Source organism: Oncorhynchus gorbuscha, linkage group LG08, assembly GCF_021184085.1.
Source record: "Oncorhynchus gorbuscha isolate QuinsamMale2020 ecotype Even-year linkage group LG08, OgorEven_v1.0, whole genome shotgun sequence".
Lineage (NCBI taxonomy): Eukaryota > Metazoa > Chordata > Actinopteri > Salmoniformes > Salmonidae > Oncorhynchus > Oncorhynchus gorbuscha.
The window spans coordinates 45,621,342-45,648,806 of record NC_060180.1 but is presented as its reverse complement, the minus strand read 5'-3'; the positions used below and the strand labels follow the sequence as shown (position 1 = coordinate 45,648,806).

General features: G+C 43.7%; 1 protein-coding gene across 1 annotated transcript; it reads right to left on the bottom strand.

Moving 5' to 3' along the window:
* Window positions 1–179: 179 nt before the first annotated feature.
* Window positions 180–25,019, bottom strand: LOC124041723 (NPC intracellular cholesterol transporter 1-like). Its single transcript, XM_046359642.1, has 25 exons — window positions 24,838–25,019; window positions 13,853–13,981; window positions 13,583–13,689; window positions 13,247–13,410; window positions 12,613–12,780; window positions 12,212–12,461; window positions 12,036–12,118; window positions 11,467–11,837; window positions 10,873–11,099; window positions 10,497–10,597; window positions 9,930–10,032; window positions 9,627–9,816; window positions 9,269–9,451; window positions 9,017–9,131; window positions 8,654–8,781; window positions 8,013–8,147; window positions 7,805–7,894; window positions 7,483–7,673; window positions 6,004–6,119; window positions 5,432–5,561; window positions 5,065–5,250; window positions 4,050–4,281; window positions 3,717–3,830; window positions 2,402–2,564; window positions 180–1,676 (listed from the first exon to the last, which is right to left on the bottom strand). The coding sequence occupies exons 1-25, from the start codon at window positions 24,907–24,909 to the stop codon at window positions 1,594–1,596; spliced, it is 3,831 nt and encodes a 1,276-aa protein (XP_046215598.1). The 5' UTR covers window positions 24,910–25,019; the 3' UTR covers window positions 180–1,593.
* Between the last annotated feature and the right edge of the window lie 2,446 nt (window positions 25,020–27,465).

The window sequence follows — 27,465 nt, the reverse complement described above, 5'->3', positions numbered from 1 at the left end:
GGGATGTAAACAAATTTGTGCACAGAATTTGAGCAAAATAAGCTTTTTGTGCATATGGCACATTTCTGGGATATTTTATTTCAGCTCATGAACCATGGGACTAATACATTACATGTTGCGTTTATATTTTTGCTCAGTGCATTTAGGTTACTCAAAATAAGGAACACGTGAGATATTAGTTAGTGATTTATTTATGTGATTTATTATTTTTTATTTTATTTTACCAAATTAAGCAAATCTATAGTGGTGTACCAATATACCAATGAGATACTATTGCAAATCAGATTTAAATCTGTCAATACCGAGCTGCAATACAGTCCACACATTAAAATGTTAAAACATTAAGATTTTCATTCAAGACATGGTTACCATATTACAACATTGTGCTTCTTTCTAGTGCCAATGCGCAGCATTGTCAACAAGCATGTCTATAACAAACATCTCGAGCCCCTGTTTGCCCCATAATAACAATAATAAATATTACTTTAATATCTTTGTTCAACCTTACATTCTGAGGTACTACAGACAACTGGGCACAGCCCTAACTGTAAGCAAAAACATTACTGCAAGATGTGAAGCCAGACCAAGCCTAGTATAATGTACTTACAGACAGCTCTTATTCACAGATCTTGGATCAGTTTTGCCTATTCATTTATCATTATATGGACAAGGTGGCCCTGGTCCAAGATCATCACTCTTACTCTGCGTCACGGTGAATATTGACCCTTGGCTATACAGGAATACATATTGTCACACAATATTATTATAATAACGTTAATAAAAGTTGCCTCAAATCAAGCTGGTCAAGTTTTTCAGTAACTGTGGAACCATAGAAACAAAATTACAGAATTATAGTAATTATTTTTCTATGTGTGGAACACCTGGAATGTATACCAGGTTAACTGTATCTTTAAACATTATTTGGTTTCATTATTAGTTACAATACAGTATACATAAATGATTCGCCATATCAAACTTTTTTTTCTTCTTCTCAGAGAAGTAATCTTTTGCATATATTATCATTCTCTTTACACATTCTACTTAGCTAATCCCCCCCAAAAACACTGTCTGGTTAAAGAATAGCTGGTCCTCAAGAGAAAATAAAGAGTAGGGTCATAAGATGTAAACTAGAAGTTTATGGGGGTTTAAGTTTTTCCTATATTCACATAGCTGACTTCCTGTGTTGAGAGGGGAAACAGTATATCATCCTATTGCTGCTAATGTTACATTAGGGGGCTATTCTAGGTTACTGAAATCAGTGGTGTTCATTCGGCACCAAAACAGACAAAACCAGGGAAAGACTACTGGTCGACAAGAAATGCCATTTTTTTCCATTTTCCATTGCAAAACATTTTGCCACTGTGTGCCCTAATGAAAACTACCCAGAATTGCCCATAAGAATTCAATAAAGTGTGAGAGGCCTCAGAGACACACCCAACAGTTATTCCTGAGTTGCATCCCTGCATTGCGAGTGCGTGTCAGAAATCATAGAAACTGCTACCTCCGTCACCCCACACCGTCTCTCCCAGATCAGGACAGAAAGGTTAGTCAGTTCAAAATCATCATTGTCCTGCTCTTTTCCCCACAGAGCCTCTAGAAGTTGAGGCGGTGCTCCCTTTCTGTGCCGGCATAGCGCTTGTTGGCTGCAAACACCTTGGCTTTGTTTACCGAAGGACCTGAGGGAAGAGAGACCGACAGATTGTGTCATTTTTCCAATGGTGAAATCGTTTAAAACTTTTGGGGAGGCAACCGTATCCTCGTTCCATGCAGTGTAAACATTGACATAAAGACAAACTGGTACTAAGTAAGATGAGACACCACACAAAATACTAGGTGAATTTCAGGGCAAGTTTCCTTTTGGGGCTTGAGGGTTTTAGTGAGCTTACAGAGAGGTGCTATAGTGTGATGCAAATTATATTTGCGGTGAAAGGCCACACATTTACACACACACACACGCACGCACGCACGCACGCGCACTGGGAGAATCTTAATTGGTTTTGCTCGACTAAACAATTTTACTCTTATGAAATGAGAAATCTTCTCCACCTGCGCGTCATCATGCAAATTATGTTTACAGAGGAATCCCCAAATAAGATGTGTAAAGTGGTAAAAGGAAATGTAGCTGGTTGTGCCAGACATGTAGATAAATAGCGTATCGTTTTGAAATGTGTGCACGCTTTTCTTCAAGAAAACAACAGCTGATTCAAAGAGGGTTTGACGAATTTCAAAACTCTTCCACGCTAGGGTGCCGGTACGATAATTATGAGGTTCCTCATGGGGGGAGGGGGGGGCTATCGAAGGGAGGAGCCTCCGTTCACTTATTATCAAAGTGGTACTCTCCTACACATGGCGAGTTTAGAAGATGGACTTTTGCCCAATTGAGAAATCACCCTATGCATACCTGCGTAGCTGAGCAGCACAGGGAGGAAGATGAGTCCATGCGTGGCGCCCAGCAGCACCATGGCCAGGTACATGCGGAAGTAGAAGATTTGGAAGATCTGGGACTTGGACAGAGCCAGGATCAGGATGCCTCCAAACTTAGTCAGAGTGATCCCACTGAACACCTGGGAGAAGAGGAACCATGGTTTAGTTCCATTCTGGTGCTCAGCATTCCCTGCAGTCAAAAATGAAATCAATAACCAGGTTCTAAAAAACAGAGGCAAACAAATCAGGTGATTTCTACTTTCCGAGATATTCCATTCAAGCCAAGAATTCAATTTCACACAGTTTTTTCCCCCCTCCATTGCTGCAGAGCCATTTTTTTGGGGGGGGATCTTTAGTCTTCTGCACTCAAAGATCCTTCCCGAAGCTTCTGCGCACGTGCAGCCTACATTCTCTACTTTACTCACAGAGAACAGGCTACGGTGCCCGTTTAATAAAGTCAGATCAAAACGGAATCCGTGTCTGCAGGACCACACAATGATCACAGTATTCTACATAACAGAACCCAATATAATAGAATAATATAACGTTACTTTAAGACAAAAACACCATCGCATTCAACCGCGCATGATCATTCGTTCAGTTTAACCCGTGAAACGTCCACGCAGCCTCATTCTGCATAGCAACCAACTGATCTCAATCAGTTACATGGCGATATGCATTTTGATCTCCTTGAGTTATACAGTGTAGTTTCAAAGAGGCTTCAAAGTAGCCTACAGTGTTGTTTTGAACGGAGTGAACGAAATGTAGAGCAGATGGTGTTCAACTGTATATAGCCTACCTGTGTATTTTGCCCTGTAGCGCGCACTTGAGTTTTGGCCACAAGAGAGAAAAACGCAGTGGTGTTTTTCACTTACAGTAACATTATACATTACATTACATTATACTATCATATTTAGTTCTGTAGAACACTATCATTGTGTGATCTTACAGACATCGATTCACCTTTGATCTAACTTTATTAAAGGAGCACCATGACCGGTCGCCTGAGTAGCCTGTTATCCGCGCATAAAGTAGAGAATATACACATGTGCAGAAGCCTCGCGAGGCTCCGGATCTTTTAGTGCAGTGTAAAGATCCCCAAAACGTTGGATCTGCAGCCACTCCGTACTATTGTTTTTACATGTCAGATTACTGATAGAACAGACAATCCTCGGGCAAAGGATGAGCTACATGCTTTTTTGAAACACATATTCAGACAGTGTGCCGTTTCCATGAACACAGCACAAAGTGTGCTAGTGTGGGTTGAACCACAAGAGTAGAGATCTACTTACTGAGCTGCCCATGTGGGCCAGAGCTTCTTCAGCCCTTTCCACCCTGGTACTCTTCACACTGATGGAGAAAGCCCTCACTATGTGACTGCAGAACTCCACAGAGATACCACAGCTCTGCAACACACACACACACACACACACACACACACACAATGAATACACCGGAGATCCTGGACTGCGTTCACAACAAGGAGTGTTCTGCATCCTCCTTTCTGGTCAAAACATATCATTTAGAAATAACTACCAAAACTACCCAGAAATGTCAAATTATAGGAAGACATCATTTTGGATTTTTATATATATATAAAAATATCAGCCTGTTCCTTCTCTCACCATGACGAGGTTGACAAGGGACACAGCATTGAGGCTGATGTCCCAGAGCCACATGACCCCGAACATGTTGACCAGGATCATGGCGATGGTGATGCTGACCAGCACTCCTGACCACAGCTCAAAGCCCAGCAGCACCGCGGTCACCGCAAAGATGGCCGCCAGCGACACGCCCAGCTGGAAGACCGTGTCGTAGACAATGGTCAGGTACTGCTCGTAGAACACGTAGAACACGCTGGAGAGGGAAAACAACAGTTACAATTTGAGTTTCAACAAATTCAGACTCTGCAACAGAATTCCAGTACAGTATATGTAGACAATGACATGTTGTGAATGATGTACTTTAAAAAAAGTTCAAACTTAAAAAGGTCCCTAGTTTGGCAACTCAAGGCACTTTGACCCAGAAGCAAAACAAACAAAAAAACAGAAGGGCACTTTGACAGGACAAAATACGGACAGATGGCATCTTACATGCAGTGTTTACGTGTACTATTACAACCCCTCTTGAACCCTTAAAACAGGATGTGTAGTAAACAGGGGGGGGGGCATAAAAGCTGGATGTATAAGAAAATAAAAAGATAGATTGTTCTCTATGTTATGAGGGCAGCTAAAACAACATGTTATGAGTGTGTTTATTTATGACTGACTTAAAATAACCATAAAAGGTGAAGTGAGGAACAAAGACCTGGGCCACACAATTTAACAGCTTTTCAGAGCGGTTCTATTTAGCTCGAAGAAATCAGGAACTCAGAATGGGCGAGTTCAGGGCGTATCTATCTCACTAGAGACTATATTTCTCTTTTCGTGAGGGCAAAAAAAACCAGTGACTGTTATATCACTAGCTAACCCAGTAACACGAACCCTTCGCGGGAAAAGCCTCGCGCTTTGTTTCACAACATGTGAGGCAGTGGAGGCTGCTGAGGGGAGGGCGGGGTCATAAAAATGGCTGGAATGGTCAATCGAGTGGTTTCAACCACATGGAAACGGTGTATTTGATGTGTTTGATACCATAGTCTACCTGTAGGGGAAGACTTTGTGGCCCATGGTGCTAGTGATGTTGTCAGCCAGGACACGGGCCATCTTCATGGCGTCTATGAAGTCAGGGGAGTCCTTGAGGATGGTGTGGTAGGTCATGAAGTAGGTGGCCCCCACAGATGTGTTGTTCCCCTTTAGGACCACAGCTGAACTGTAGGCCGCGTGACCACTGCAGGACCACAAAGACCACGTTAGAGGCAAATGCAGAGTCAAGTCAGTGAGAAGCAAAAAAAAAAAAAAGTGTAAACTACATCAAGGTAAAAGCATGAAATGCAACCAGTCAATATGTCTCGATACACACTCAACTATGAACTACAATGCCTTCATTGCCATAGAGAAACAACCATTACCCTTTCCCACACTTGACGTTGGGGTTGTCTGACAAAAACATGGGGAGGAACTTCATGAAGTCCTGCTCTATGGGCCTCAGCTTCCCACTGGGGGTCATGGGGCGGCAGTGCACACACGACGTGTCCACCACTGATGAAAGTAGACAAATGTAGGTACTTCAATGCAACATTTCTAACACGCAATTACAAAGAAAAAGCCCTTCAAATATACTGCCTCATTGACTAAAAGCAATACTTCAGAATGGCACCGTTTCGCAACAGCTTGATATCGGAATGTAGCCGGTGTCTTCAAAATCAGGATGCGAGTGAGACATTGTTAAGACGTGTTAAGAGTTGTCCTGAACGTGTAGACTTGCTTTGTCCAGAAGCCGTTGGAAGAGACTATAGAGAGTGCGTGACCTGATCAGAGCAGTGTGTTATTGGCACATTGGATAATGGTTTAACGTTGGTGCCTGAGGCATTGCAGAAGGACCTAGAGGAGTTGTAATATCTACAGCAGGTGTGTGTGTTACCTGAGGCATTGCAGAAGGCCCCAGAGGAGTTGTAATATCTACAGCAGGTGTGTGTGTTACCTGAGGCATTGCAGAAGGCCCCAGAAGAGTTGTAATATCTACAGCAGGAGGACTGAGGCTTCACCCAGTCAAAGTAGTCATCCAGCCACGACGACGGGTTGAATCCTATAGTGGTGCTGGGGGGAGAATTACATTGAGATGACTAGATCCTTTTCTATTGGAAGACATTCAAGAAAGTCTTATAATACCTCCAAACAAGAAAGGTATTTGTCAGCAGTGTTGGGGTAATGCATTACAAAAGTAACACATTATGTAATTATATTACTTTTATGAGTAACGGAGTAATGTAATGCATTACTTTTAAACATTTGGAGGAATAATAGTTACTTTTTCAAGTAATGTGCACGTCAATTTCAGAAAATATTTCACCTCTGTGTGAAAGCTGTGCCATTGATTGCTTCTGTGGTAACAAAGCCCATAGGGATTCACTGTCTAGTGCCAAGGGCGCCTCTAGTTATCCATCTCTATGCAGAGGTCTAACCAGCACTGGCGGCTGGATTTTGAAGGATGAAATTATATTATTTAATACTAGTACAATTGCTCACAGAAAGTGATTTTGTTTAACAAGTAATATTTTTTTCTCTCAAGGAAATAAAGGGTCAACATTATTTGCACCCATGTTTTCAATACTCTGGCACCCTCCCCTTGCGAGGATAACAGCACGGAGCCTTTTTCAAAAATGTTTAATGAGATTGTAGAACACATTGGGAGGGATCTTAGACCATTCCTCCATACAGAATCTTTCCAGATACTTGAAATCCACTGTCTGTGCTTAAGGACTGCCCTCTTTAATTCAAACCACAGGTTTTCAATGGGGTTCTAGTCCGGAGACTGAGAAGTCCATAGCCTTCTCTTCTCTTGCTGGAAAATCCCCTTGTGACCAAGTTTCAGCCTCCTGTCAGTGGCAACCAGGTTTTTTGGCTAAAATATCCTGCTACTAGGTAAAGTTCATCATGCTGTTGATCTTGACAATGGCCCCAGTGGACAAAAAATAACATAACATCAAAGATCCACCATATTTTACAGCAGGCATGAGGTCATTTTCAGCATATTCATCCTTCTTTTGACACCAAACCCACCACTGGTGAGCGTGGCCTAAGAGCTCTATTTTCATGTCATCTGACCAATGCACCGGTTCCAATCCAGGTGCCAATGCAGTTTAGCAAACTACAGGCATTAACATTTGTTGGACGAGATTAAAATAGAGCTCTTTGGCCATGTACAGCAGTGGTGGGTGGTTTTGTTTCATGTAACAAGTAATATGTAATATGACTTTGTCAAGTAATTAAATCACATTTTATTGGTCGCATACACATATTATTGCGGGTGTCGCGAATCCCAGCACTGTTTGTCAGCGAGTTCAAAACCAGAGTTCTCGTCTCCCTGTTAAACCCTGACTGATTTCACATCATACCAGTGATTTCAACATGCAGCCCAAAGGTGAAAGAAGTGGGGAGGGGTTGCTGTTGCTTCACTCACTAGTTGCTGATGAGAGATGCTGCGTACACCTGTTGGACCAGAGAGTTGTTGCTGCAGCCCACCCCTCCACACACAGAGTTCTGGCCCTCCAGACTCAGGTAGTCATGGCCGTCCTCCACCACGAAGTAGACCGGAGGACCCGTGTGGAGGTACTCACTCAGGTTCTTAAAGTAGTCCAGCACGTACGAGTCCTATTGGATAGGAGATTCAACACGAGACAAAATGTCTGACATTATCCCACGCATCAAAAGAGAAGACCGATTATCAATAGCACACGGAGTGAGGCTGGTGGGGTTGGTTAGACGTACTAGACAATACTTACATCAGGCATGGAGAGCTTCTGGTCCAGTCCAATCTCTACCTTATTGGTGACAGCGATACTGAAGGACAACATCCCCACAAACACAGCCACCTGTCCGAGAGAAGTTGTTAAAGATAGACTATGGAAGTTTAGTGGCTAACTGTTTACAAAACATGTTGGTTTGAACGCTGACTCTATTGTACATTTAAATCTGAGCATCAGCACTCACCACAATGGGTCTGACCCACTCTTTGAGGATGAAGGGGGCGTAGACCTTCTTGAAGAAGTGGAAGAGGAAGCCATCTGTCCTCTCCTCCTGGCCAACTGGCAGCTTCACACAGCACACAATGTCCAGACGATTCCCCTGGAAAAACAAAGTCTAAATTCTTGAAGCGCAAAAGAATGATGTTGACTTAACCCGGAAATCCTGAATAAGGCCCCAAGGACCCAATCAGTATAGCATTTTAAAAACAGGTGTTCAGAATGTACTTCCTAATTAGATAACTTGTGTCTCTCTCTGTTAAATGTGACATCAGTGCACTGCTCACTTGAAGTGGGCTGTAACCGTGACGCTCATGCTTAGCTGGGAATAACATGGTAATGAAACAGGGAGTTAGCGAATAGTGACACAGAATGCTGACAGCTACTGTTTAGCATGCCAAGCCTACCCCTGCGAGTCATCACCAGTCCTCTCACAGGAGAAGCAAATGCAGTGTGGAAAGATTTAGTTTATTCCCCAGCCGTCCTCACCTCCTGTCTCTTGGCATCCAGGCCCAGCAGGCTGACAAAGCAGCTGATCTGTAGCAAGAAGTCATCCCCAACCCTTAACCAAGCCCTACACTACCCCCATACCAGCCCAGCCCTCCTTACCTCCTGTCTCTTGGCATCCAGGCCCAGCAGGCTAATGAAGCAGCTGATCTGTAGCAAGAAGTCAATGAACACAGCCAGCCCAGCAAACAGGGAGAAGGTCCGCACCGCTGGCATAGTGGACAGGGCCCCTGGACAGGAAAAAGGTAGGTAACCCACTGACATGAAGAGCTCCAGACTCAAGCTTGTCGTTACACAAATTGCAGTCAATACGGAAATCCATGGGAATGACAAAGGACCTAGTTGACGTCTTCAAGTATTCCCATACTGCCTTATACAATACGTTTGATTGTTCTATAATGTAGCCAAGTAGTGTGTCAACACGAGAGGTGTTAGGTGACTGAAGGTTACAGGTCATTCTCATACCCAGGAAGAAAGCCACTGTCTCAGAAAAGGAGGAGAGGAGCATGCTGGGAGCCACGTCTCCTAGGATACGGCCTATCTGCTGGTGCAGCTCCTCTTGAGGCATCCGCTCATCCCTCTGTACAACAACGCATCACACATGGTGATCAATACATTCATTCATTCATTCATTCATTCATCACTGCCATTACAGAGTTCGACAGTGACCATATACATGCCGTTACATACACATAATGTACACATACATACACGTACCTGGTACGTTTGGACAACGATGAAGATGTTGTCGACGCCGACAGCCAGCACCAGGAAGGGGATGACCTCGATGACGATGAGGGTGAGAGGGATGCCAGCATAGCTGAAGATGCCCAGAGAACAGGCCACTGAGCTCAGCACTATCACGATGCCTGCTATGCCCAGGGAGATCTTAGAGTCCACCTGGGCAGAAAACAACGACAGACGGTTAGTCATTCAGAATCAGAACCTTGCAGGAGACACAATGCTGCGAACAGGGGCTTGACCTCTCTTTTGAGCTAGACAAAGACCTAAACTATTGTCTTGAGTCGGGGAGAAGTCGACAAAACACGTTATTAAATAAACGATTACTACTAACCAGCACCCTCCTGAAGCTGTGGATATGTCCTAACGCCAGGGAGATGTAGACGAACATGATGGCGTAGCTGACCACGACGGTGCTGAGGTCACTTTCGCTCTCGCGATTGATCTCGTCCTCGATGCTCCTCTCAGAGTTGAAGGAGATGGTCAGGTTGGGGTTGCTGTAGTTCTTCAGGAAAACGATGAATCTGGAAATGGAGGGATGTGTTACTTCAATGGCATCATGGCAAAACCAAATCTGACTGAAATGTGAAATTGCTTTAGTATATACACTAGCATCTGAAAAATTTGTTTTGCTCACTCCTTCTCCCAGGCCAGAGCTTTTCCCAGATTGATGCTGTCGTTATGGTAGTTGTTGACAGGGAACGTGATCACTAGAGCTGTGGCATTGTTGTAGTTGGTGGCTGGGGTGAGAGAACAAGATGCAAAAAAAGTGCCACGGTCAGGGAATTTGTGTTGACAAAGTTCAATACAAAAAAAAAACACAAACAATAGTAAAATCAGTATCAAAGAGCCTGAAGGATGTTCCAAGACACAGATTCAAAGTTGCAAACAGTCCGAGTTAGCTCATTAAACCCGAATCTACAAGGTCAGTGACCAAATAACTATCTTTGCATAGCTATCTCTGCATAATAAAACATTTGTGATTATTATATACAGGAGTTAAGCAATAAAGTTTAGCCTTTTGTAGCAGACACTTTTTCCTAATTTAAAAACACATACAATACACTCACACACACCCATAGGGAAAAAACTGTACAAAATTGAAAAAAAAGAAGGTATATTTCCCACTGACTAATTCTTATTCCCACGGACTAATTCTAGATTCTATTTCTTTGTGTGATGATGTTAACGTATCCCCACTCACCATCATAGCCTCCCAGGACCAGCCAGGGGAAGACAGGGCCTCCGTAGGTGCCCAGGCAGGGATCATGGAGCTTGTTGGTGTCGTTGAGGGATGCTGGGGCACTACACACAGGAGAGACAGACAGAATTATTTAATAACGGAGGTAATATACACAAATCTAAGACTAACTGTTCACCACACACAGCTATGAGTATATATCTGCTGAAGGAAAACGAAGCGCAAGAAAAACATTTTACAATGTGCAATATCAGAACCAATCTTTCAATGTGAATGATTCGAGTTGGAGAGGAACTGGCAACTGGTACAATCTCATGAGTTCTGTAGCATTCCCCAGGTGCAGAATGTCACTAGAGAAAGTGTTCTGAGGGCCACTCACCTGACGCAGTAGAGGAAGTGTGTGTGGTAGTCGGCGTAGACATAGAACTCATCGCCTACGCTACGGTCCAGCTGGTCGTGGCTGTTCTGGAAGTAGTTGAGAACACTGAGGATGGTGCAGTTGTCATTGAAGGGGGCCAGCGGGGCCAAGCAGATATCCTTTAAGGTCACTTTCTGGTCCCCGTATGAAGCCACTATGTTTTCTATGTCCGTCTGGAGATCCAACACCTGAGATAAGAGATTGTGTTAAAATTTGAGAAAAACAAACTATAAAATGTCACATTAGAACTAAGGCAAAGACCAAATACTGTAGGTCTTCCTAAAGAAACTCCACACTTGATCAACAATACAGCGGATATATTCTTGACACAGCATCATTTCCCCTATACTAATTTAGCAGAGGCGGGAGCCAAAGATTATAACTAAGGTCACTGATCCAGGGTTTCAGCTGCTGAAAGAAATCCTAGAGGAAACCCTACTCAGATAGCTTGAACCAAAATGTCCACAACCCATAATCCCATTCTAAATGCTACAACAACTCCATCTGAACATATCAATCACACACAATCCATCACCCCCCCTCCAGCTAACCCACCTGGTGGAGGACGTTCTTGTCCAGGGGGGCTCCGAAGGGCACGTCAGCCCCCGCGGGGTTCGGGGAGTAGATGGATTCTGACTGCAGTGTGGTGGTGATGATGAGCTGCTCTGCCCTGAAGAAGGGTCCGAAGTGGCTGTCGAAGTAGTCCTTCTCCTGCCTGGCCTGGCTGCTGGGAGAGGACCATAGCTCCACGGGGTCCGTGGTGATCTTCATGTAGACCAGGCCCCCTGAGCAGGCGGCCACAACGGCCAGGCTGCCTAGGATGACCACGAGGGGCTGCCGTACGCAGAACGAGCCCCAGCGGGCGAAGAGGGAACGCAGAGAGCTCTCGAAACGCTCGCCCAGCGTCTCACCACACGACGCGTCCACTGTGACACAGAGCGAGAGATGAGGGAAGGAGTTAACGGTCAGGTAGAAAATGGGAGTTTTTTTTTGTTGAGAATATTACTGTATTTTGGGCTGATTTGGCACAGTCGTATGTAGATATTTTAATAGCTGGGAGTCCAGAAAGTTAAGTAAAACAAGTAAGTGCTGCACAAAGACTTGATTGATATGCAGCACCGTACCTTGGTCAATGTTGTCATTGTTCAGACAGGGAGGGTTATTGCTGTCCAAAATGGGACCATATTCCGACTCGATTGTCCTTTTTCTGGGTGAGAAAAGAAGTGAAAAAAACAGCACCATTAGATACATTTTAGGAAAACACTGCTTCAGTCAGGTCATAATATGCGTCGGTCCTTGCCTGTAGCACCAGGCTCCGATCACGGCTCCGATGAAGATGAGGAGGAAGGACACATAAGAGATCCACATGATGACCACCATAGCGTCGATGCCCAGAATTGTCCATGGCGGAAGCAGGGGCGGAGGGACAGGCTGGGGGCCACAGGCCTGGCTACAGTCCTGGCAGGAGCATGGCCCAGAGCCATCCTCCAGACCCTCCGTACAGCCATATGTCTTGTTGTTCATGGGGATCATACCAGACACTGGCACGTCTGGAGGCGTGGGGATAGTCAGAGGATGTGGAGTTATTGTGCTGTTTTAAACAGAGACCAATGTTATCCTTAACTGAAATAAGTATGAATACTTGTGGAGACAGATCCCCTTTCGTTGTAAATGGCACATATTCTGTACTGTGCATCTTACCTGAGAATATAGGGATGATGGGGAAGGGACTCTGTCCATTGTTGATGTCGAACATGTACTCGATCCAGTTGGTGGCGTTGCAGTCACTGGCGTCCTTACCACAGAGCAGTGACAAGGCCTTCACGTTAATGGAGGGGGCCTGAACATCCTGACAAGCATTATACATGGCTGCCAAGAGAGAGGACCAAAATTACATTATACAACTTGGGACTGACTGATATCTGTAGCATTACGTCAACAACAGTGCTAGCCAATGGAAGTGACTATACATTTCCACTCTTCCACTCTCAAACTTTGAACTGATCTGCCAACTAGCCTAATCTGTTTGCAGTCTTGCCAACTCCTATGGACAATGACCATAGGAGTTGGCAAGAAAGCATTAACAGATTTGTATTTTTTAAATGTTTATTTAACTAGTCAGTTAAGAACAAATTCATATTTACAATGACGGCCTAGGAACGGTGGGTTCAGAGGACAGAACGACAGATTCTGTCGTTCAGAGGACAGAACGACAGATTTTTACCATGTCAGCTAGGGGATTCGATCTAGCAACCTTTCGGTTACTGGCGCAAAGCTCTAACCATTAGGCTACCTGCCACCCCAGTCTAGAGGACCAGGCAATGTGCCCCCTCACCATTGGCAAATGTCTGTCCAATGTAGTACTGGACTTCCACCACATTGGTCTTGTTGGCAGCTGTGTCATTAGTGAACTGGGTGCCGTTCACGAACAAACTCTGGCGGGGGCTGCAGGTTAGCTCACAGAACAGGTTCATCAGGTTGAAGAAACAGGCTGGGCATCTGGAGACGGAGAACCCAGAGAGAGTCAGGGAACTTTAGATTGACAACATATCAACAAAGCTACCTTACTGCTAAGGCATCTCGCTAAACCAAATCATAGCCATTACGGGAGTATGTCCAAGTATGGCACATGGAATGACAAAGTTATTTTTGCAAAGACTATGGTGCGTACCGAGAGAGGAACTGTAGGGGAAGCTGAAGGCTCCCTTGAAGAGTCAGGAGCTGCTGGACATCACAGCACAGACTCTGGTTCCCATAGTCATAGCCTGGACACAGCTCCTATACACACAAAACAAGAACAGGGATCATTCAGATGACCTAACCTGGTTTTGTTCAAGTAAAACATGTGAGAACATTACAATTGGAGTCAAGTGTAATTTCAGACGTGTAATGAAAACATAGAGAACCAGTTAAAAAAAAAAGCTTCCATGATAAACCTTACTGTGAGCAGCTCATGGCCCTCTGCTGGGAGTGGGAGAGGTGGTCCTGTATAGTTGCAGTTGTACTTCTTCCCCGGGACCTTGTCGGACTCCCCACACTCACCGTACCACACACAGTGCTGGGCTTGAACCTGAGCGGAGATATGGAGACCAAAACAAACAAACAATATTAACATTTGCCCTGTGAGAGGTGTACAAAGAGGACTTGATTCATGAGACATTACTTCTAAAGTGATGGAAATTCTCTTTGGCTTATCAGAACTTTAAATGTGCTGTTCTGTAGGCTACATACACTCCCCTTCATATGTATTTGGACAGTGAAGCAAAAAACTTTAATATGATTCTATACTCCAGCATTTTAGATAGGTCTCATAAACTCAGCAAAAAAAAAGAAACTGCCTCACTGTCAAATGCGTTTATTTTCAGCAAACTTAACATGTGTAAATATTTGTATGAACATAACAAGATTCAACAACTGAGACAAACTGAACAAATTCCACAGGCATGTGACAAACATAATTTGGATAATGTGTCCCTGAAACAAAGGGGGGTTGTCAAAATAAAAAAATAACAGTCAGTATCTGGTGTGGCCACCAGCTGCATTAAGTACTGCAGTGCATCTCCCCATCATGGACTGCACCAGATGTGCCAGTTCTTGCTGCGAGATGTTACTCCACTCTTCCACCAAGACACCTGCAAGTTCACAGACATTTCTGGGGGGAATGGCCCTAGCCCTCACTCTCCAATCCAACAGGTCCCAGACGTACTCAATGGGATTGAGATCTGGGCTCTTGGTTGGCAATGGCAGAACACTGACATTCCTGTCTTGCAGGAAATCATGCACAGAACGAGCAGTATGGCTGGTGGCATTGTCATGCTGGAGAGTCATGTCAGGATGAGCCTGCAGGAAGGGTACCACATGAGGGAAGAGGATGTCTTCCCTGTAACGCACAGCGTTGAGATTGCCTGCAATGTCAACAAGCTCAGTCCGATGATGCTGTGACACACCGCCCCAGACCAGACCTTCCACCTCCAAATCGATCCCGCTCAAGAGTACAGGCCTCGGTCTAACGCTCATTCTTTCGACGATAAACGCGAATCTGACCATCACCCCTGGTGAGACAAAACCGCGACTTGTCAGTGAAGAGCACTTTTTGCCAGTCCAGTCTGGTCCAGCGATGGTGGGTTTTTGTGCCCATAGGCAACATTGTTGCCGGTGATGACTGGTGAGGACCTGCCTTACAACAGGCCTACAAGCCCTCAATCCAGCCTCTCTCAGCCTATTGCGGACAGTCTGAGCACTGATGGAGGGATTGTGCGTTCCTGGTGTAACTCAGGCAGTTGTTGTTGCCATCCTGTACCTGTCCTGCAGGTGTGATGGTCGGATGTATCGATCCTGTGTAGGTGTTGTTACATGTGGTCTGCCACTGCGAGGACGATCAGCTGTCCGTCCTGTCTCCCTGTAGCACTGTCACAGTACGGACGTTGCAATTTATTGCCCTGGCCACATCTGCAGTCCTCATGCCTCCTTGCAGCATGCCTAAGGCACGTTCACGCAGATGAGCAGGGACCCTGGGCATCTTTCTTTTGGTGTCAGTAGAAAGCCCTCTTTAGTGGCCTACGTTTTCATAACTGTGACCTTAATTGCCTACCGTCTGTAAGCTGTTAAGTGTCTTAACGACCGTTCCACAGGTACATGTTCATTAATTGTTTATGGTTCATTGAACAAGCATGGGAAACCTTGTTTAAACCCTTTACACTGAAGATCTGTGAAATTATTTGGATTTTTACGAATTATCTTTGAAAGACAGGGTCCTGAAAAAGGGACGTTTCTGTTTTTTGCTGAGTTTATTAGGTGACAGTACAGAATGTCTTTTATTTGAGGGTATTTTCATACAAATCCGTTTTAACATTTAGTAATAAAAGCACTTCATGTAGGCAATCCCCCATTTGAAGAAGTCCTAAGCATTTGGACAAATTCACTTCAGCCAAATAGTGTATTAAAGTAGTCAAAAGATTAGTATTTGAGCCCATATTCCTTGCATGACTACATCAAGCTGCAGACTACAAACTTGTTGGATGCATTTGCGGTTTGTTTTGGTTGCGTTTTGTCCCATAGGAACTGAATGGTGAATGTCTTGTGCCATTTTGGAGTCCCTTTTTTTGTAAGTAAGAATAGAAGACGTTGCTGAACACTTCTGCATTCATGTGGATGCTATCCTACCATGATTATGGATAATCATTAATGAATGGTGAATAATGATGAGTGTCTTGCCTCAAAATATTATAACCTTGGCTGCTATTGGTAATGGTGAGAGGTTAGAACTCGTTTTATTGTAGCCTTTTATTGGACGGCATCTCACTCATCATGATTAATTCATGATTATTCTTAATCCTTGCATTATCAAGAGGGCAATTCCACGGTAACATAGTGACACTGACTTTTGCACCGTCAAATGTGTGATTGGCAACTTAAACAAACCAAATGAAACGTTATGCCTAAGTAGGCGTGGCCACCGGCTATAGTCATCATTTACCATTCAGTTCCTAAGGGGCACAACATAACCAAAGCAAACTGCAATGGCCTTTCAAATCATATCAAATTTGATTTGTCACATACACATGGTTAGCAGATGTAATGCGAGTGTAGCGAAATGCTTGTGCTTCTAGTTCCGACAATGCAGTAATAACCAACGAGTAATCTAACCTAGTTTGCCTCCGGTGATGCGTTGTGCAGACTTCACTACCCTCTTGAGAACCTTACGGTTGTGGGCGGAGCAGTTGCCGTACCAGGCGGTGATACAGCCCAACAGGATGCTCTCGATTGTGCACCTGTAAAAGTTTTAGAGTGCTTTTGGTGACAAGCCAAATTTCTTCAGCCTCCTGAGGTTGAAGAGCCGCTGCTGCACCTTCTTCACCACGCTGTCTGTGTGGGTGGACCAATTCAGTTTGTCCGTGATGTGTACGCCGAGGAACTTAAAACTTACTACCCTCTCCACTATGTGGATACGTGATGATTGAGTTGGAGGCGTGCATGGCCACACAGTAGTGGGTGAACAGGGAGTACAGGAGAGGGCTCAGAACACACCCTTGTGGGGCCCCAGTGTTGAGGATCAGCGGGGTGGAGATGTTCTTACCTACCCTCACCACCTGGGGGCGGGCCCGTCAGGAAGTCCAGTACCCAGTTGCACAGGGCGGGGTCGAGACCCAGGGTCTCGAACTTGATGACGAGTTTGGAGGGCACTATGGTGTTAAATGCTGAGCTGTAGTCGATGAACAGCATTCTCACATAGGTTTTCCTCTTGTCCAGATGGGTTAGGGCAGTGTGCAGTGTGGTTGAGATTGCGTCGTCTGTGGACCTATTGGGGCAGTAAGCAAATTGGAGTGGGTCTAGGGTGTCAGGTAGGGTGGAGGTGATATGGTCCTTGACTAGTCTCTCAAAGCACTTCATGATGACGGAAGTGAGTGCCACAGGGCGGTAGTCGTTTAGCTCAGTTACCTTAGCTTTCTTGGGAACAGGAACAATGGGGGCCCTGGCATGTGGGAACAGCAGACTGGGTTAAGGATTGATTGAATATGTCCGTAAACACACCAGCCAGCTGGTCTGCGCATGCTCTGAGGACGCAGGCTGGGGATGCAGCCTTGCGAGGGTTAACACGTTTAAATGTTTTACTCACGTCGGCTGCAGTGAAGGAGAGTCTGCAGGTTTTGGTAGCGGGCCGTGTCAGTGGCACTGTATTGTCCTCAAAGCGAGCAAAGAAGTTGTTTAGTCTGTCTGGGAGCAAGACATTGGGGGGAATATATGCGGCAGGGATTATAATCGAAGAGAATTCTCTTGGTAGATAATGCGGTCTACATTTGATTATGAGGAATTCTATGTCAGGTGAACAGAAGGACTTGAGTTCCTGTATGTTGTTATGATCACACCATGTCTCGTTAATCATAAGGCATACCCCCCGCCCCTCTTCTTACGAGAAAGATGCGTCAAGAAACCAGGTGGCTGTAACCAGGTGGCTGTACCGACTCCGATAGCGTGTCTCAAGTGAGCCATGTTTCCGTTACAGTCTCTTATGTCTCTCTGGAATGCTACCCTTGCTCGGATTTCATCAACCTTCTTGTCAAGAGACTGGACATTGGCGAGTAGTATGCTCGGGAGCGGTGCGCCATGTGCCCGTCTCCGGAGGCTGACCAGAAGACCGCTTCGTCTGCCCCTTTTACAGCGTTGTTTTTTTGGTTCGCCGGCTGGGATCCGATCCATTGTCCTGAGTGGTGGGCAAAACAGAGGATCCGCTTCGGGAAAGTCGTATTCCTGGTCGTAATGATGGGGAGTTGACGCTGCTCTTATATATCCAGTAGTTCCTCCCAACTGTATGTAATAAAACATACAGAAATGAGAGATGTTTCATCCAACAAGTGGGGTATCTAACTGCACCCTCATATGTCATGTCTTGAAATATGCAGACAGGCGGAAAAAGTTAAATGTACATTGTAATACTTCTGACAGCCAACGTTCTAACTCTTTTACCATAATCCCAGACTTTACCATAATCCCAGAAGGCATGGATTGAGTCATTGTTAGTTTTACATTTAAGACATGACTCTGTCGTTGTGCTGTAGAATTAGCGAATTTCAATGTGTAATAAATTCTATACTTTAGTTTATACTGGATTAAGCGTACATTTTTATTAACTAATTTCATTAGCTATGTTCCAACACTCCCTCCATCTTGTGCCAACATCAGTTCCTTTTAAATCTTGGTTCCAATAGTTCATTTTTTTCTAAAAGATTGTCAGTTGGATAGGCTCTCTGCAAGGTTTTATATAGCTTACCTATCATATGAACATCCTTTTCTGACTCAAATAGGATTCCCTCAAGATTACTCTAACGTCCAAAAGATTTCAGACCGAAGTTTCCTATGAAGAAATAATCTACATTGGTCAGTCCAAAATGTATTTTTTATTATTTAAATGGAAATAAATGCATTGTACTGAGACATTTACAGTTTCTAAACATTTAGTTTTCCATGTGGACCAATCTATCAGTGAATTCTGAAAAGCTATCCAAGGATTGAAACTGAATTTGTGGAACCAAAGAATTTCTGTACAAACTGTCAGAAACATTCCCGGGGAAAGCCATCTGCGTGCTCGTCATCCTCACCAGGGTTTTGACCTGAATACAGTCCGGTGTCAATACCAACTTCAGTGGGCAAATGTTCACCTTCGATGGCTACTGGCACGCTGGAGAAGTATGCTCTTCACAGATGAATCTCGGTTTCAACTGTACCGGGTAGATGGCAGACAACGTGTATGGCGTCGTATGGGCAAGCGGTTTGTTGATGTCAACGTTGTGAACAGAGTGCCTGTTGTGAACAGAGTTGTGGTATGGGCAGGCATAAGCTACGGCAACGAACACAACTGCATTTTATTGACGGCAATTTAAATGCACAGATACCGTGACGAGATCCTGAGGCCCATTGTCGTGCCATTTATCCGCCTCCATCTCATGTTTCAGCATGATAATGCCGAGCCCCATGTCACAAGGATCTGTACACAATTGCAGTTCTTCCATGGCCTGCAAACTCACCAGACATGTCACCCATTGAGCGTGTTTGGGTTGCTCTGGATTGGCAAGTACGACAGCGTGTTCTAGTTCTTGCCAATATCCAGCAACTTCCCACAGTCTTTGAAAAGGAGTGGGACAACATTCCACAGACAACTATCAATTCTATGCGAAGGAGAGTTTCGCACTGCATGAGGCAAATGGTGGTCAAACCCAGATACTGACTGGTTTTCTGATCCACGCCCCTACCTTTCTTTTTCAAGATATCTGTGACCAACAGATGCATATCTGTATTCCCAGTCATGTGAAATCCATAGATGTCGAACTAAGTAATAGATTTCAAATGACTCATTCCATTATATGAACTGTAACTCAGTCAAATCTTTGAAATTGTTTCATGTTTCTTTTATATTTTTGTTCGGTGTATAAAATTTCACAAACCATGTCGCGGGCAGTTTTAAATTAATCCTGGGTCGCTAATTATTGGTTTGATAACAAACAACGTTGTTCAGTCATGTTACCTAGCTAGCGAACAACCTGGTAACTTGACAGTAGGTCCAGGCTAATTTGAATGACACAGGAACAAAAGGAAATGGGTCTGCTACTCATGAGGTGTGCTTCAAAAGTAGGATTCATATAGGCCTAATGTAAGTCTAAACTATAAAAGTTGCGAGCAGTATGTGTTTGTGGGCGAGAGAGGTGTGTGTGTTTATGAGGGAGAAAGTGGGAGTGTGTGAGGAAAGGAGAGTGTGTGTATGTCTGTGTTAACTGAAGAGTAAAGAAGGTGTCATGCAGTGTTTTCCCCTTACTACCGCAATGGCATGTAGATTCTCTCTCACACACACAGAGAACAGTGTGAAGCTAAATGCAATGTGTTGTATTGAATAGAAGTGTGAATTTCAGTGGCCAGTTTGAGTAGCACATGTTCCCGTTTTCTTAACGTTCTGCAAAAGACACATTTCAAGTATTTTTACTTAAGTACTTTACACCACTGCGCATTTCACCCAACCCCTCTAAATCAGAGAGGAGCGGAGGGCTGCCGCAAAAAAAATTATAATAATTAAATCGCCGTCTTCGGCGGCCGGGGAACAGAGGTTACATAGGCAGAACGACAGGTTTTTACCTTGTCAGCTCAGGGATTCGATCCAGCAACCTTCCGGTTACTGGCCCAATGCTCCTACCTGCCGCTGGGAAAAGGGTGTATTCTTATTCATCAGGATGCCTACACCTCTGCTGTTACTATAGTATGTGGCAGCATAGTCCTCTCCAACCCAGCTCCTATTCGCTCCTACTCTCCTTTTTTTGAAAGGTAACTCTTGCAGGAAAGCCAGATCTGCTGACAATCCCTTTAGGTGTTCAAGAACCATGTGTAGCCTGTGCACATTCCATGTAATAGGTTAGATTTTGTTGGTCTTTACTTGTATAGAATCTAAGTGAACCTTGTCTGTTCCGTCTATCATTGAAGAACCAGAGAAAACATTCAGCAAACATGCTGTATGAGGGAGGTGGGCATTCCATGAAATGGGAGAGTTATAGTATGTGGGCTGAGATGTGGGCTGAGAAGACATTTAACAAAAAAAAACAGACAAAAAAAATCATTAAAAAGTGCTTTGTACTTTTGAGATGCTTTTAAGGGCCAACTCCTCTCCTAATGTACCAAAAGTCTGGAATATGTCATTGAATATACATTGGCGAAAGACTGCCACTTAAGTATTGTGGTCAGTTTCTATTACCTTGTAAATAAATACAAATATATATAGTGGTTGGTGAGACTCTACTTGGGGACAATGGTATTCAGAGAGACTGAAGAGAGGTGAGTAGAGGCCTCACACACACCTTAGAGAAGTGTATGAATTGCTCTGTTGAATTGGCGCCTTTTCGTAGCCCATGTTGCTACAGTATGCTGCCCTACCAAGCAAAAAGGCAGTAACTGCTAAATTGGTCCAAAATTAGTTAGTCATTTTTGCTACATTAAATACATGCTTAAATCATGGCAAATAAAGTAACAGGGTTGACGATTTCATCTTAAAATCAGACATAAATTCCCTTGTGACAGAGAGAACGGAAGCTTGTTGTGTGCAACAGGTAGTGGCAATTGAATACAAAATCCATCGTTAGACAGGCTAGAAATGTTTTATCTGGTATCCATGGCTAACAGGGTTGAGGTGATATGCTCGAACCTGGTCAGTTTTCCACCACAAAACACCAGAAAATTGCCAAAAATAGTACAAACAACAAACCACAGTTGGGTCACCTGCTAGTGTCCTCTCTTCCACTGACACACTGTTATGTTCAACTGTTTTCTTTCTCTTTCTCTTTCTGTTGTCTGATGCTCAAAGCGAGAGTGTGAAAACATTCTGGACAACCCCCCCCCCTCTCTCTCACTGAGTATCACCTGACACCAGACATCCATGGACGTTGAAAAATAGTTTAAATTTGGTCAGTCCGCCCTGGCCTTGATTTCAACGTCCATGGACGTTAGCCCAAACATAGATGTCCATGATTGGTGAGTGGTTCTGATTTGCTCCTATCATAGACGTCGATATTTCACAAGTGTGGACAGTAAAGTACCATACAGTAAAAATTAGAGTATAGTTTAGTGCAGTACAGCACACTAGAGGAGAGTACAGTACAATGTACTGTAGTTCAATAACCAAAAGATGTCCAAAAGGCTCCTTAACAGCTTCTAACCCCTAAGCCATAAGACTGCTAAACAATTAAACAAATGGCCACCCGGACTATTTGCATTAATCCCCCTTGTTTTTAAACTCATACTACTCGCTGTTTGTCTATGCATAGTCACTTCAACCCTTACCTACATGTACAAATTACCTCGACTAATCTGAACCCCCGCCCATTGACTCGGTACCGGTACCCCAGGTATATAGCGTCATTGTTGTTTTATTTTTTTAATTACTTAGGTTTATTTAATAAATATTTTCTTACAAGTGCTTGTAAGTAAGCATTTCACGGGAAATGTCTACTACACCTATTGTATTCGGCACATGTGACAAGTAAAATTTGATTCGATTTGAATTCTGTTACCAAACTGCACTGTTCCAGTAAATGTGTTTTTATGAAATGTTCTTTGTCAATTGTTCAAAGTAGTCATTGTGCATAGTTGTAAACTTTGAAATCAATGGTTTTTGTTTGGCATACATTTTGGGCAGTGGAGGCTGGTGGGAGGAGCTATAGGAGGATGGGTTTACTGTAATGGAATAAATGGAACGGTATCAAACCTATGGAAACCATGTTTCTCTGCATTCCATTCCAGCCATTACAATGATCCTATACCTCCCACCAACCTCATCTGATTTTAAGGTGAAAGTCTGAGACTCAGCAGAATTATGTTTCTGTGGAATTGCCCTACTGTGTAAAAGTCAAGGAATTTCACAGAATAATATAATAATATATGCCATTTAGCAGACACTTTTATCCAAAGCGACTTACAGTCATGTGTGCATACATTCTACGTATGGGTGGTCCCGGGAATCGAACCCACTACCCTGGCGTTACTAGCGCCATGCTCTACCAACTGAGCTACAGAAGGACACAGAGGCACTCTATGCTTTTCTTCCAAATGATATTCTTGCTAAATTAAAGCAGAAGTGAGCCGCCATATTCTGCACATTTGGGTTAATTTGACTTTTTTCTCTATACCAGATCTGAATGTAATATGAGTCTACTATGCACCTCGAGAGAACCCCTGTGTTTCAGGTCCCAAAATACAACCTTAACTTCTGGCAATCACGTGCTGTTGGTCTCTCTTGCTAATTTGATTGACTATTTTGATGGTTGACTTCCGAGCACACGTTTCTCTCTTTGTTGTACTGACTGATAATGCACAGTACACTGTGTTCCCTTTGGTGCCCTGTTCTTTTGAATGTGGTCGTCTCACCTGAATGAGACTCGGTTGGCTCCTTAAATTGTCACTGTCAAGGGTTTCAAGTAAGTGGAACTCTAAGACAAACCAGACTGAACTTACTACAGCTAAACTACTGTCAAATGACTTCCAACATGTATCATAACTTATTGCACATGCTTTTGAAGTGGGGTGTGTCCACCTCCTAGCCTGTCTGTTCTGACACACAGGCCTTGTTTTTCAATGTGGGATGATGTTGAAGGCCCCCGCCATCCACCACAAACCATTTAATCAGTTGCCTCTGAGGAGGATGGCCAGACACTTAACAGGCTGAGTAATGTCATTAAAATATCTGATTGAAGGGGGAAATTCAGAAGAGAAACTCTAGTTCTTTCCTTGAGGATACAGGTCTCAAATTACAATACTTTTCACCTTCAGCATCCAAAAATGTTTCTATTGCTACCCCATAAAACACTGTTTCCACATCTTAAAATGAATTGCCCTTTTGCTGCATGAGTTGTGTATGGGAATGTATTTGACTGTAGGAATGAGGAGTCCTGTGGTGTATTCATTAAGCCGATTCTGTAGTAAAACGTTTTACTACGTTTATTCCAAATGGAAAACGTCTTGCAACGAAAACAAGAGTTTCTTTTGGACAAATGTAGGTAGGTTCCTCCCGTTTATTTCCATGTGGTTCTTCCTAGAGTAAACCGTAAAAGGTTTCCATATAAAAACCATTTAACAGACCAAACATTTTGCAACGGAATCCGACTAATGAATACACCCCTAGTTTATCTTGGGGATGCAAATTAATCCGCCAGTACAATGACAGCAATTGTCCATTTTGACAATGGCCTATTGAATTCCATTCCACGAGACCAAGTCTGATCAACACAATTGCTTTGGGTTGGGTTTATTTTAGTGTGGATTGTCTTGTATTTTCTTTCGCAATAAAAGTTGTTTATTTGAGGAGGAGATAGAGGATGCATATCAGTGGCTTTAAAGATCTTGTCTCACTTCTCGAGACCGAATATTTTACATGTAAACCCAGATCACGCAAATATTAGATGTGAAAAACAAGTGGTCATTTCCTATATCTTGTTGCATTTGATGAATGAGTTTCGTCTAGCTACATAAAATCGCGTGACAGTGACGCAAAAATATTTCGCAATGTATGGATTAGGTTAGCTAGCTAGAACTAGCTGTTTGCGTCCTAGCTAGTTAGTTAAACGAATTATCACTAGCTCACATTGGCTGAACTGGCTGCTTGTACAATTTGTAGCCATAGTACTTTAGCTGGCCAAATGATGATGGTTGATAGATGCTAGCTAACACTACCTACCAAGCCAACTTTAAGCTGAACAAACACTAACAGCACCGGCTAAAAGTGAACAGGCCTTGCTTTACTTTTTGACAATGATTTAGCTCGCTTGACACACTTTAGTTAGCTAACGTTACCTACCGGTGATTGACAGCAAGCTAAATATAAATACGCAATAAGAAGAGATTAGCTACTTAGCAAAATTCTCCCGTCCAGAAAGCTATTTAACACGTAGGTTGACTTACCCACTTATAATGTCCCTCTGTCAAAATTATGAAGATGAAAAAGAAATAGCTTCTTTCTGATAAGAGCCCCATCCCTCTAATCAAAAAGTCTTCAGTGTTCCTGTTACTCCTCTGACTTGTTCATTACGGCATTGATGACTGGAGAACAACCCTTTGGCACATTGCTGCCACCACCAGGATTGGATAGCGCGGACACTAGCTAGTCACATTGTGCAACGTTTTCTTGACTTTGACCACAGCCTGTAACTGCATCCCACTCGAGCATCCATTGGTTCCTTCATGAACCCCCCCCCCCCAAGCGCAACATCTTCATGCTTGTGTGACGATTTTGAATACCAGTCAAAAAAGGGAAATATAAGTATTAGATTTTTTTCGCCCAGCCTACTGGAGTCGCCCTTGCTAGCTAGGAAACTGGTAGACGGTGCCCTTCGCTCCTGCCTGCCCTCAGTCATTACTAAAACTGCGGTAAAACAGTCCCCTACAGGCGGAGGCGACGGTCTTTCGGTAACCTCCGCCTCGCGAGTGCTAGCTAATTAGCTGGCTAGTTTGTTAGTGGCACTTTGTGCTAGTTTACTAGTTAGTTAGCCAGCACAGTGTCACCCTCGCCTCCCGCCTGCTGTGTACCGGAGAAAACTGCGGGAAAACAGTGCCCAACAACAGGCGGAGCGAAGGACACTGTCTAGTACCGGTCGCCCCCGCCTCCTGATAGCTCAGCGGGAGGCTGTGGCGACACTGTGTGCTAGTTAGCTAGCAAATAGTTTCGCGCCTGCTGTGTATTTTAATCCTCTTTAGGACTAGCTGGCTAAATTACCACATAGCATACTTCGCTCCCACCCGCTGAACACCTGCCGTCGTTAACAGACCACAAACGACAGGCAGGGGGCTAAGGACACTGTCTAGCCGCATCGCCCCTTCTTCTGTGCGGTTTATAGCGGCTGGCATCCAACGTTATTGTGCATTAACGCCACCTACTGCACTGGAGCGCCTCTGCCTCCCACATGTCCTAACTTTAAAATAAATACAGTACCAGTCAAAAATTTGGACAAACCTACTCATTCAAGGGTTTTTGTTTATTTTTTACTATTTTCTACATGGTAGAATAATAGTGAAGACATCAAAACTATGAAATAACACATATGGTATCATGTGGTAATCAAAAATGGTTAAACAAATCCAAATATATTTTATATTCTTCAAAGTACTAGTGCCCTGATGACAGCTTTGCACACTTTTGGCATTCTCTCGACCAGCTTAATGAGGAATGCTTTTACAACAGTCTTGAAGGAGTTCCCACATATGCTGAGCATTTGTTGGCTGCTTTTCCTTCACTCTGTGGTCCAACTCATCCCAAACCCTCTTAAATGGGTTGAGGTCAAGTGATTGTGGAGGCCAAGTCATCTGATGCAGCACTCCATCACTCTCCTTCTTGGTCAAATAGCCGTTACACAGCCTGGAGATGTGTTTTGGGTCATTGTGCTGTTGAAAAACAAATGATAGTCCCACTTAGCGCAAACCAGATGGGATGGCATATCGCTGCAGAATGCTGCGGTAACCATGCTGGTTAAGCGTGCCTTGAATTCTATATAAATAACTGACAATGTCACCAGCAAGGCACCCCCACACCATCACACTTCTCCTCCTCCTCCATTCTTCACGGTGGGAACCACATATGCTTCTCACAAAGACCTGGCGGTTGGAATCAAAAATCTCAAATTTGAACTCATCATACCAAAGGACAGATTTCCACCAGTCTAATGTCCATTGCTCGTGTTCCTTGGCCCAAGCAAGTTTCTTCTTCTTATTGGTGTCCTTTAGTAGTGGTTACTTTGCAGCAATTCGACCATAAAGTCCTGATTCACTCAGTCTCCTCTGAACAGTTGAAGTTAAGATGTGTCTGTTTATTGAACTCTGTAAAGCATTTATTTGGGCTACAATCTGAGGTGCAGTTAACTCGAATGAACTTATCCTCTGCAGCAGAGGTAACTCTGGGTCTTCCTTTCCTATGGCGGTCCTCATGAGAGCCAGTTTCATCACAGCGCTTGATGGTTTTTGAGACTGCACTTGAAGAAACTTTGAAAGTTCTTGATATTTTCCAGACTGACTGACCTTCATGCCTTAAAGTAATGATGGACTGTAATTTTTCTTTGCTTATTTGAGCTGTTCTTGGCATAATATGGACTTGGTCTTTTACCAAATAGGGCTATCTTTTGTATACTAACCACAAGGCACACCTGTTAATTGAAATGCATTCCAGGGGACTACCTCATGAAGCTATCTGGTTGATAGAATGCCAAGAGTGTGCAAAGCTGTCGTCAAACTTTGAAGAATCTCAAATATAAAATATACTGTATTTAGATTTGTTTAACACTTTTTTAGTAACTACATGATTCCATGTGTTATTTTATGGTTTTGATGTCTTCACTATTATTCTACAATGTAGAAAATAGTAAAAATAAAGTAAAACATTGACATAAGTATTCAGACCCTTTACTCAATACTTTTTGAAGTACCTTTTTGCAGCAATTACAGCCTCAAGTCTTCTTGGGTATGACACTACAAGCTTGGTACACCTGGATTTGGGATAGTTTCTCCCATTCTTCTCAGCAGATCCTCTCAAGCTCTGTCAGG

Excerpts from the sequence above, each read along its gene's own strand:
- LOC124041723 (XM_046359642.1), bottom strand. The coding sequence starts at position 24,909 with ATGGGGCTCTTATCAGAAAGAAGCTATTTCTTTTTCATCTTCATAATT. Across the intron at positions 5,251-5,431 it reads AACGTCAAGTGTGGGAAAGG|TGGTCACGCGGCCTACAGTT; the intron begins GTAATGGTTGTT and ends GTGGTCCTGCAG. Across the intron at positions 3,831-4,049 it reads CCCTTGTCAACCTCGTCATG|AGCTGTGGTATCTCTGTGGA; the intron begins GTGAGAGAAGGA and ends TGTGTGTTGCAG.